This window comes from Abrus precatorius, unplaced genomic scaffold, assembly GCF_003935025.1.
Source record: "Abrus precatorius isolate BTA unplaced genomic scaffold, Abrus_2018 Scaffold4, whole genome shotgun sequence".
Lineage (NCBI taxonomy): Eukaryota > Viridiplantae > Streptophyta > Magnoliopsida > Fabales > Fabaceae > Abrus > Abrus precatorius.
The window spans coordinates 87,247-100,217 of NW_020874384.1; the positions used below are offsets into that span (position 1 = coordinate 87,247).

General features: G+C 29.8%; 2 protein-coding genes across 2 annotated transcripts; both read left to right on the forward strand.

Moving 5' to 3' along the window:
- The first annotated feature begins 221 nt into the window (after positions 1-221).
- LOC113865543 (scarecrow-like protein 21) lies at positions 222-3,739 on the forward strand. Its single transcript, XM_027500179.1, has 2 exons — positions 222-442; positions 1,702-3,739. Exon 2 carries the CDS (start codon positions 1,777-1,779, stop codon positions 3,418-3,420), a length of 1,644 nt encoding a protein of 547 aa, XP_027355980.1. The 5' UTR covers positions 222-442; positions 1,702-1,776; the 3' UTR covers positions 3,421-3,739.
- A 3,142-nt stretch (positions 3,740-6,881) lies between these two features.
- On the forward strand, positions 6,882-11,311 carry LOC113865171 (probable terpene synthase 2). Its single transcript, XM_027499562.1, has 7 exons — positions 6,882-7,010; positions 7,230-7,512; positions 9,292-9,664; positions 9,771-9,989; positions 10,078-10,216; positions 10,664-10,912; positions 11,018-11,311. The coding sequence occupies exons 1-7, from the start codon at positions 6,882-6,884 to the stop codon at positions 11,309-11,311; spliced, it is 1,686 nt and encodes a 561-aa protein (XP_027355363.1).
- The last annotated feature ends 1,660 nt before the right edge of the window (positions 11,312-12,971 follow it).

A 12,971-nucleotide genomic window follows, 5' to 3' on the forward strand; every position in this document is an offset into this window, starting at 1 on the left:
AAAACAATGAAGAAAGTGGAACGTAACAGCTAAGCAGCCAAGAATGTTCGAAAGCAAAGTTCCCAACGTGTGTATTGGTCGGCGTTTTCAACGGTGCTGTCAACAAATTAACGTCCGTTAAATAACCGCCCATTCACAACGACCAACGAACCTCGTTCCACCGTTACCGTTTGTCTTCTGTCTTTTCTTCTCTATATATCAGTTCCATTCACAGCGTTCTGAAACCTTGTTCTCAAATTGCGGTTTTCAAGCCACCCCTTCTCCAAGTTATCCTCATTCTTCCACTAAAACCATACTCTCACGAAGAAAAACCATATCATACATAAAAAATTGAAAGGAAATTCAGCAAAGTTTAGCTAACCACGTGTCTTCACTGTCTTGTAATTCCCATGAATCGAAGTCTTCTATAATGGTTAGGTGTTGAAGTTTATTAGTCTTTGAGGTAATGCTAACACCAATGTTTTTCACTTTCCTAGTCAATTTGTATGTTGCTTGTAAAAGTCGTATTAATGAATAATCAATACCCATGATGTGCTCCGTTCTTAAATTAGTCTATGTATCTGTTCTCTGTTTTTTTTTTTTCTCTGTTATGCTTTCATTTGTATAGATAAATATATGGAATAGATTCTCAAAATTTTCAGCTTTTGAATGGTTCTGACAGTCCTTGATGGATTGAGGTTCTTGCTTCGAAAGGAGATATTGGATTTTGTGTACTATTCTTTGATTGAGTGAAATCCTGTAACATCATTTCTGCTCTTCTGAAATGGAGTTTCATTTTTCTGGGTATCGACCAAAATTTCTTCTTTAATTGATAGGAAATAGTGTATATGCTACTTCCATGAATTCATCAAAGGAAATGGGAACAGTTGCAGAATAACATCAATGATAAATAACTGGGACAAGGTTTAATCTTTGGTTATATGGTTCAGTCGCAGCCCTCGATTCAAATTGAAATTTGGGTCTGCAATGAGAAATAGTAACTTACTTGGCACCGTTCTTCTTGTTGTTACTATTATTGTTATTACATGCTTCCTTAGTTCCTTTCTCTTGCCACTTGAAATATGGTGCACATTAGCAAATTAGTATTGTTAAGCTAGAAAATTGGGTCATTTGCTGGCATACATAGTATAACTAAGTCAGAAGATTTTCTCTTGATGTGAAAAAAAATTATGATGGAATGTTTCCCTCTTCTGGAATCACATTCTTTAGAATAAATTATGATGAGGTCTGTGTGTATGATTTGCTTAACTCTGTGTGCACAGTCTGTGTTATCTTTTATAGATGATTTTCTAATCTGATGATGAGAGTGAGAACATTACCACACCAAAACGTTGGCATTTGGAAAATCATTTTGATCGCTTTCCCCTCTAATATTTAGCTCGAAATTCATTAGTTCCATTTTATCTGATATTGGCACTAATTTTCCTCTTCAACCTGTGGAATCAGTTATTCCAAATCTCTGCTAAATTTATTCAATGAGCGAAGAGCCTTAGATGTGTTAATCAGCTTGTATTTTTTACTGTTTGCAAGTTCTTCTATTTCTTGTATGTATGTGAGATCATTTGTGTATGTCTCGTTTCTTCCATATTTATCATCTCCAGTTCTCCACTCGTTGGGCTCGTAGATGATTATTGTTGTGAACAATCATTTATGTGATTGTGGTGTTATGAAAATATTGACAAAATGCTTCTGTTTTTTCAGGTTTATCTGCTGTTGTTGAAAGTGTTGGGATACAAGTGCCAAGCAGTTGTTTCTAGCTGATGCCGTCATCATATTATGGACTCAAACCAGTTTTTCAGAGTGACTAGTTCAGCAGGAATCCCTTACACATCATCTTATCTTCCTATTTCTCCAATACCAAACCGGTTCCTTGGATCCTCGAAACTTGACATAGGAAACTCACCTAATTCGTCACTTTTTACTCATTTTGATTCTGAGACTATCTCTTCTGCACTGAGTGACAGCCAGGAACAGCACAGCTCCGGGGAAATTCACTCTGGTAGCAACCCTTCTTGTAACTCTTTTCAGGATAGCAAACATTTTTTGCAAGACAGTGTGCATCTATCTGCTAGGAGCTTTCTGGGGCATGATGCAAGCTATGCCCATGAAAACAGACATTCATTTCTGGAACTAGAAACTGTTCTAATGGCACCTGATGGAGATGATCAAGTCACCACATCAAACACATCTGGCCAAAGAAATAGGTTCTGTAGCCATGAGTGCCAGTCAAGTGAGGTAGCATATGTAGAGAAGCATCACAAATCAATGGAGGAAGCGTCAATAGAAAGATTCCCATCAAGCAATTTGAAACAACTGCTGATTGTGTGTGCCAAAGCATTGTCTGACAACAACATGAAAGATTTTGCTCAACTGATAGAAAAGGGTAAAAGTGTTGTGTCTATAACTGGGGAGCCAATCCAACGGCTCGGTGCTTATTTGGTAGAAGGGCTTGTTGCAAGGAAAGAGGCATCAGGGAATAACATCTACCGTGCCCTTAGGTGCGGAGAGCCTGAGGGCAAAGACTTGCTCTCTTACATGCAAATGCTCTATGAAATCTGCCCCTACTTAAAATTTGGTTACATGGCTGCCAATGGAGCTATTGCTGAAGCTTGTAGGGATGAGGACTTCATTCACATCATAGACTTTCAGATTGGTCAGGGAATTCAATGGATGACCCTTCTTCAAGCTCTTGCAGCAAGACCTGGTGGAGCTCCACATGTCCGAATCACTGGGATTGATGATCCTGTTTCAAAATATGCTCGTGGTGGTGGACTAGAAGCAGTTGGAAAAAGATTGGCTGTGATCTCTCAGACATATAACATCCCAGTTGAGTTCCATGGTGTGCCTGTTTTAGCTCCAAATGTGACAAGAAACATGCTTGATATTAGGCCTGGTGAGGCTTTGGCTGTGAACTTTCCCTTGCAACTCCATCACACTGCTGATGAGAGTGTTGATGTAAGTAATCCAAGAGATGGACTTCTGAGATTGGTGAAATCACTTTCTCCCAAGGTAACTACATTGGTGGAGCAAGAGTCAAACACAAATACCACTCCTTTCTTCAACAGGTTTGTAGAAACCTTGGATTATTACTTGGCAATATTTGAGTCCATTGATGTGTCTCTTTCAAGAAAGACCAAGGAAAGGATTAATGTGGAGCAACACTGTTTGGCTCGAGATATTGTCAACATTATTGCTTGTGAAGGGAAGGAAAGGGTAGAGAGACATGAACTGCTAGGCAAGTGGAAGTCTAGGTTGACAATGGCTGGCTTTCGCCAATACCCTCTGAGTTCTTATGTTAATTCTGTCATAAGAAGCTTGCTGAGATGCTATTCAGAACATTATAATCTTGTGGAGAAGGACGGGGCCATGTTGTTGGGATGGAAGAACAGAAATTTGATATCAGCTTCAGCCTGGTATTGATCATACACACAGGAAAAAATGAAGTGGTAGAAATATGTTGCTGACTAAGGTTTATGTTAATTTTCAGGGTCATGTGTCCCTCATCATCGTTTCAAAGGTCACTGTTCCTTAAATTTGTCTATTGAGTTTCATGTCATAGTGATGCAGATTACTGTATACCAATTCTTTTATCAAATGTTTAGTTATGTACACTATTTTGGTCTAGAAATATTGTAGTTGTAGCTGAGACTTATAATCCTCAGTGTCCAATAAAAATTACATGAATTCACCATAAGTTTCCAACAGAGTGATTTACTACATTCTTATGGGATACAATTTGTTACATTATCATTTTGTCTTGACAACTTTTTTTGCATAAGCTGGTCATTTTATATTGACTATGCACTCATTGTGACAGAAACTGGTTTAGATATTGAAGAAAGACCGCGATTACTAACAGAAATTCTAATACAATCTACATATTATAGGCAACTGATGCAAGCTAATTAATTGAGAAATATAACTACTAATGAGTAATTAACATTACGTGAACTCTCAATTTTGTTTAGATCATTTTATTCATTTGTCTGATTACCACATAATTTTAGAAAATAATAATAATATAGTTCGTTTACACTTGATTATTTACAAGATAAAAATAATGAACCCAAAAATTTTAAATAAACTAATTTTAGAACTTTTTCTCTAACCTTGTTCTTTGTTTCAAATTATAATATTTAAGAATACATTGCACAATAATTTAAACTTAAAAGTAAATTTTAATTTTATAAATATTAAAACTATAAAACAACTTTAACTTTAAATTTAATTCATATTTTAATTTTAACTTTATAGTAGATTTTTAAATTTTCAAAGAAATTAATACGTGCTACTTCTCAAGACTTTATCCCTTTTTATAAATTTTATATCGTAAAAAACTTCAAAAATAAATTTTGAATTAAAATCATCGTAATAGTTTTAATAAATTATGTTTATTATTTAAAATGCTTCATCTTAAAATTTGCGTTAAGCCTATATTACGTTGGGCCACCATGATTGGGTACTCGAGTTTGTTCCTTTAAAAGGCAATGCCAAAATTAATTGCATTGGATAATTCACTATTTTAAACAAACTAAATCAATAATCTGAATTAATTCACAGATATAATTGCATATTTGGTCGCTGTATTGTAATTTATATGTAATTTTAAACTTTTTAATTTTGATTGATCGTAATTAATTAATTAATTTTTAGTTGTTTAAATTAATTTTCTCACTACAAAATGTTAAATAATAATTAATAAAAATATAATAAAAGTGTAAAAAAGTATAAACATTGAAATAAAAATACCAATAAAATTAAACTGAATTTATCAGTCATCAAATGTATATACACTAACTTGTTATCTGCAAAGAACGGGCCTAAGCTATCATTTTAAAGTTTTTATGTTTTTAATTTGACTTGCATTAACACTTTGTTTGATGTGGGCTGGCCCAAGATAGACTAAGTAGTTCAAATTAACAGCTTTATTGAAATTAATCAACGAAATTCAAAATCCTTTCTTATAAAAAAAAAACGTAAACTTGTATTTTTATTATTATACTAAAAAATACATAAATTTATATGTTGGGTCAATATTATCCATCTTCATAATTTATTTTTTATTTACTTATTTTTCCGGGTCAAATAAATATTTTTAAAATGATTTTAAAATTCATACAATTAATTTAAGAACCATTATTTTAAAACGGTAAGTAGAATGGTAGCACATTTCCGAGTCATAGCAAACTCTAGATTCAGATACTTTTTAGGAAAAAAATCAATAATTTTTCCTCAGCACCTTAATGATGACTCTTCTTTTAAAACAAAATATTTTTAAATTTTCATTCGCTTGCCACCATGATTCTTCTGCACCACGTTATTAAAGAGAATAAACAAAGGATGTTGTCAATATTTGAAATTTCTACGTTAAAAAGTGAAGACATTAATATAAAAAAGTAAGGGCCATATCTAATTTCGTATCTATGGGGTCTTGTTTAGGCTTTTTTTTAAGCAATTGGTTCACTTAAGTAACTTTTTCCCCCTTTTGTGTATATGACATTCACTAATCTCAAGTGGAGGTTAATTTAAATCTTTTAAGTTTAGAAATACTATGTAATTTTTAAATTTAAACTAAAGATTAGTTTTTTTATTTTATTTATCTAATTGTAAAAAATTATTTCTTTCCTAAATAAAGAGATACTCGAAGTTGTTACATCTCTAAGTTTAATTAAAAAAAATCAAATAATATTACATCTTTTAAAAACAACTTTTAATACATACTTAACATAATATTAAATAAAATCATATTTTAGAAATATAGAATTAATTTATATTAAATGTTAAACTTAATTAATAAGATGAAACTTTTAATTTTTTTTTGTTGTGTCATTTTTAGAGCGTGAAAAATAGGGGATGATATTATCACTGTGGAAGATAAAAACATGTGATTCTTTTCCATGAAATTGGTGTGGCTCATATTATAAATAAATTATTAATATTTAGTTAATATTTAATTTATTGGTGGTGTTTGGTGGGAGTGATGGAAGGATAGGGATATTAGATTTGTTCGAGCAAATATAATTTCCCGATATCAGATCTCTTATTTTAACTTTTGTCCAAATTAGAAGATCCTTTAATCTACTTCCACCATGATTGTGGTCTTATAAAAAGATAAATTATAAGTGTAATACCTAATATCTCTTTTTCTTTTTGTAAATTATAAATGTAATTCCTAATCTCTCTCTGTGTGAAGTAATTAAATTGATAAATAGAGCATCTTTTTAATTGAGAAATAAAAAAATATAATGAGAGAACGGATATTTAAATTTAATACATGTAATCTAGGAGAAAAGTTTTAATTATTTCTTTAAAGATGAAACTGTTATTAAATAGGTCTTTTAAACATTTGGATAACTAAATTTTAAGAATTTAACTCGCAACTATATTAATTTTGAAAGTTTTGTCAATAAATTTGTCTTTTATCACTACTTTAGTTATTTATAAGGATTAATTTGATAAACTTTTATATATTTGTCCTCAAGGATAAATTTATCATAAGATTAAATTTTCACCATTTTTAATTTTTTAAAAAGACTAATATAGTGTCATTTAAACATTTGAAGAACTAATTTAGTAACAAAATATTTAAATATTATAAATATTCTTTGAAGACATAAATGTATAATTTTTAAAAAATATTATAAATATTCTTATCATAATTTTTAATGAGCTATTGATTTTGGATTGAATAAAGACAAACAATAAACCCATTCCATAAACATTCTTACTATTGATTTTCGTTCCATTAATCAATCACTTTAATGCACTAGTGTTATGGGAATATTATTTTATTCATTAAAATTTTGTATAAATATCTGAGTTACCTTCAATCTTCAACCAGCCAAAACCTTAAGCAACCTTTGCTTTTAGGCTAGTTAAGGATGTCTGCTTCATCTTTAACACTCGGTTGCTTCAACCCAGATGTGAAATCTGGCATGCATCGACATGTTGCAGATTTTCACCCTAGCATTTGGAGGGATTATTTCCTTCAATATGCATCAGAATCTACGGTACACAAATATTGCCACTTAACTGATCAACTCTTGAACGTTGTTAATTAGGACGTTTAACTTCTTGATTAACAATAATAGATTATTATTCTTATTTGTACCAAGTATTGTCCTCTGCTCATCAATCTTAACGAGGATTAAATGCCCATGTTAATTTTGTTATAAAATTCATTCGCTATTTGAATACTCTCGAATAAGGTTTTTCTTCAACGCATGCAGGAACATGATCATAACATTGGGATGCAACTTGAAGCACTTAAAAGAGACGTGAGCAAGATGCTTGTTTCAACAAAGACGGAGAAGCCCATAGCAAAAGTTGAGTTGATAGATTCAATCTGTCGTTTGGGTGTGAACTATCACTTTGAGGATGAGATTGAAGAGGTTTTGCAGCATATTCACAAGAACTATGTTGAAAAAGGAGAAATAACTCTTGAAGCCAACCTTTGCTCTCTTGCTGTGCTGTTTAGGTTATTGAGGCAACATGGTCTCCACGTTTCTCCTCGTATATTCCTCAATCCATTCCCTTTCTTTAATTAGTCTTTCAATCGCTTTATAGTTTCTGCATAAACTAAACACTAATTAGTTAGAACGAAGAAAACAAGTCTTATAAAAAAAAAAACAAGTAATTTGGCAATAAAAATGGTGTTTAGTTTGTATTATTAATTAATACTTTTCACGTCCATCGGCTACTTGCATCTTTATTATCTGTCACTTAAATAATATTTTTGAATGTCTCAACATGTATAGTACTTCATTTGAATGGGGTATAGCACCTAAACTATTTAGGTTATCTTATTACAACTTGCTTTTTAATGGACTTTTCTTTAGAAAAAGTTTATTTATTTTATTAATTTTTTATTATTAAAATTTTTTTACATATACAAAAACTTAAATATGATATTTTTTTAAATAATACTAAAACCACTTATTACTCGAACTAATTTTTATTAGTAAAAAAATTTATTTTTTAACATAACTAGTCTTCATGCATTATAAAATTATAATACTTATGTATACTTACATTATTTTTTCTTTCTACATAATAATTACATTATTTTTAAATACCATGCAAATTAAATTATTTCTAAAGTTTAATTATTTTATTAGAATTTTTTTTGTTTAATAAATATTTAAATAATTAAATAAGATATAATTACATAATTAAGTATTTAATCACTCAAAATTAATTTTTATATAATATTTTTAATATAAAAATATATATTATATTGTCTTTGATTATTAAATAAGTCATAAAAAAATTATTTATAACTCATGCTGTCTTAAATTTATTGTAATATAAGGCTTTCTAAATAAAATACTCATTTAAAAATTTAAAAAACAGTTAATTTTTATTATTATTTTCTTTTGTCTTGTAACGATTTATAATAAGGGCGTGTGAATTATTTTTGCCTCCTATATTATTTATTGTAGAATAATATATATAGTTATGCTATCTTATATTTTAAATATTATAATTTTATAAAAAATAATTTAAATCTTACAATAAATTACTTTTTATCAAGATTTAAATTAACAAACTATTTTAAAAAAATATTTAAATAGATTTACATGACTTTAAATTTTTCATTTGAGTTGAAGATATGTAGAAGTAAAAACTGAATTTGTTAAGTTAAAATAATTTTTTTAAAATATCAATAAATTATCTTTCTCTTCAAAATATAATGATAAATTTTAGTATTTATGAGTTAAATAAATATTTTTAAAATTATAATGAATTTATATATTAAATTTAAAGTAATTATTATTTAAATGCATATTTTAGAGTGTTAATATTTTTTATATATAAATTACTTTTGAACTTGATTTTTTTTAAAGATTATATTTTTTTTAATTTTTCTAATATTTTTTAATAAATTTTGGTGATAAATTCTTTGATTTTTTAAAAAATATTTATTTTTGCAAGATGTTTTTAAAAGTTTTTGCTGTCTTGTTCGATATTTTGTGTGTTTTTTAATTATTAATTTTTTTAATTTAGTCCCTTTGTTTAAAAGGAACTGCTTTAATCTCTGGTTAATATTAAATGATGATGTGACTAATTTTAATATTAAAATGTATTAAATTTTGTGCCTCAATGTGAGAAAGTAACCCAAACCATGCAACAGTTTAAAAAAATGTAAAAATTTTAAAAAGATTATTCTATAAAAATCAAAATCAAAACTTAATGTGCTTAAAAACTAAAAACATATTTAACTTTTTGGTTTTGTTATATGTTATTGTTTTTAACGACCTTTCGTTGTTGTGATTGTTCAATAAACACTAGTTGTGTTCAACAAGTTCAAGGATGAGCAAGGAAACTTTAGTGAGAGCCTTATTACTGATGTTGAAGGAATGCTAAGCTTGTATGAAGCCTCACATGTGATGGTTCATGGAGAGGACATTTTAGAAGAAGCTTTTGCTTTCACTTCCACTCACCTTGCGTCCATTGTCACCACGTTGAACCCTTCTCTTGCAGCACAAGTCAACCATAGTTTAAGGCAAGCTATCCACAAGAACTTACCCAGGCTAGAGGCTCGACGATACATTTCTATCTATGAGCAAGATCCTTCACATAATGAAACTTTACTGACTTTAGCAAAATTAGATTTCAATATATTGCAAAATCTACATCAAAAAGAGTTTGGCTACATATGCAAGTAAGTTCTTCAACTACACAAACTTCCCAAACAAAATAATAATAATAATGTTAAATTGGTTCCAAAGACTAGTTCTTGTTGCTATTATTGATTTTGGTCTTTATAGGTGGTGGAATGAGTTGGATGTCCCTGGTAAACTACCATTTGCTCGAGACAGAATTGTGGAATGTTGCTTTTGGATCTTGGCTATATATTTTGAGCCTGAATATTCCCAAGCAAGAAAAATAATTATGAAAGTAATTGCCGTGTTATCAATTATTGATGATACTTATGATGCATATGGAACCGTTGACGAATTAGAACTTTTGACTGAGGCAATTGAAAGGTTTATTAGCACTTATATACCATAAATCTTCTTCACTTTTATTAAAGAGAAATATGTGAAAGTGATTGTAACAAAAAGTGATTTTCAGGTGGGATATTAATTTCTCGGCTGATCTCCCAGAATACATGAAATTAACTTACAAGTCACTCTTAAAGGTTTATGAAGACATAGAGCAAGAAATGATGGAGGAGAGAAGAGCATATTGTGTTAACTACGGCATAAAAGAAGTATGATTTTTTCCCTTTACCCTACTATTAACAATCTGGTATATCAAATTATTTTGTGGTCTTAACTGATAGACTCGTGGGCCGGGTCTTTAATTCATAAATTGAATTGAGAATTTGTGAAGTGTCACCAAGATCCTTTTAACACATGCTAATAACCAAACATAAAAGGAAGCACCCCTTGACATTAAAAACTATATATTATGATTTCATGCTAAGAAAAATGCCATTACGATTCTATCATAAGTACAAGATATACTACTTTATGCAGAAAACAGTTTACTTAAGAGCTTAATAAATAAACTCTTATTTCATAACAAATTTATACCATGAATTTAACCATAAAATTTATTAATATAAAACAATAATTATAATTTATTTTAATAAGTTTTGCATAAACTCTTCCTAAGTCTCTTACTAATATATATAATATATCCATGCTATTGCCAGTTCAAAAATGTGGTCCAAGCCTACATGACTGAGGCCAGATGGCTCAACAACAACTATATTCCAACAACAGAGGAATACATGCAGATATCAACAATATCATGTTGTTACAAATTGCTGACGACAACAAGTTACATTGGCATGGGAGAAACAGCCACAGAGGACATCTTTAAATGGGTAACAAATGGGCCAAAAATTGTTAATGCTTCTTCCGTTGTTTGCAGGTTAATGGATGACATTGTGTCCAACGAGGTATATATAGTCTTTGATCTTTAAGAATTCCCTTCGATATCTTTGTTTCTTCATATATATAAATGATATAAATATATATGCGCACAAATTTTGTTTGTTGCACAGTTTGAACAGAAAAGAGGACACGTTTCCTCATTCTTGGAATGCTATATGAAGCAATGTGGTGTGTCTAGGGAAGTTGCCATCAATGAATGCCAAAAGAAAATAGCAAATGCTTGGAAGGATATTAATGAGGAATTTCTTAGGCCAACCACAGTTCCAATGCCTTTTCTAACGCGTGTTCTCAATTTGTCACGCTTCATGGATGTGATCTACAAAGATAAAGATAACTACACACATGCTGAAGGAGTAATGAAGACATATATTAAAGATTTGCTTGTTGATCCCCTGCCAATATGAGCATTCATTTCAGTCCTTTTATGCTTTGTATTTCTACATTAAAAAAAAAAAAAAACACGTCCACATGTGGGATTTGTTTTGCTGAATTATGTGGTGTGTAAAAATTATAAGTTTTATGCATGTGATGCATTTATGATGTGTACTGAAGTTTGAAGTTGTCTTTTCACTTTTACATTTATTGGAATCTCTCCAAGCTTTATTATTTTTATATTTAAATTTGATTTATTTTTTAAAAATGTCAACAAGTCTTCAAATATTTTTTTGAAATATTCTCTATCATTAAGTTTTATATAATATTGTTATAAATTATATTTAAATATTTTATTTTCCATACGTAAAACCCTTTTTTATTACAGTTTTTATAAAAGTTAAAATTATTATAAGGATCAAAATAAAATAAAAAGCGTTACATGTACGCAGAATAATGCAAAATGTGTTATGCATTTTGTAAAATGTCATATATAAATTAATGTTACGTATTTCGTAAAATGTTATATATAAAATAACGTGGATATAAAGATTGTTATAAAAAGATGGTACTAAAAGGTTGGGTGAAATGTGTGTACCTTAGATATTTTTGAGAGACTATTCATGAGATTGTTCATGAATAGGTAGAACTTATATGTAATGTCGGAAATATTTTAATATTATTTTTGAATTAAAATTAGAGTTTTAACATGGAATTTAATTCTAACCTTTAATACAAACCATTATTGTGTTAGTTATTGCAATATAGTTCTAATTTAATTTAAAAATAAAACCAAAGGCTTTAAAACACATAAGAGACTATGTTGAAATTTTGTTCATAAAACAAACAATTCATCATAATTTGTATTTGGCAGCATAGCTGTCCTGAATCCTGATAATGGATTTTCTTTCTAAGAACAAACAAAAGCAAAAACATGTGCATGTATTCATTCAGCCACAAAATTTGATTTGGGTACAGACTCAAATGATATTTTTGTCTCCTAATAAAACACAATCCAATCCTCAGTCTTTACTTGCCTTCTCTAACACCTTAATTTAATTTTTAAATAATAATTTCATAAAATAGGAGTAATAAAATTTTTATTTAAATAAAAAGATCCTATCATAGAATTTCATAAAACTATTCAAAATAATAAAAGATTACAAATTTATATCAAAGATAGTTACAGGACTAATTCAATTACATCATGATTTCAAAAATATAATCTAAGTCTTAAAGCAGTTCATCCTTCTTTCGGGTGGTGCTGATTGTCTTGGTTACCTGAAAAATAAACGTAAAGGTGAGTACTCTACACTATCCAACACACATAAACATAAAGACTCACTTCAAATACTACACATTTACTAACATATTTTGAATCATGCATTCACAGTACAAGCATCTCAATTTCAACCACAATCATCATTCATCTATTCCAATTCAAAGCACAACCGGTGCACTCACTACACCAACATTTCACGCACATGCGCTTACCGTATCTAGCCACCTTCACTGTGGTAATGTGATCACATTTTCAACTATGAATGGTCGCCAGTTACTCCCGCCTCACGGATACCGCGTGGACAATCATGGCTCGCTTAGCAAAGGTATTGGTCAAGGGTCTAGTCATGAGGAGAGTGTGTGGCCTGTGGTGCATCCACTCTCACTATTGGTGTCACCACCACTCTCTCT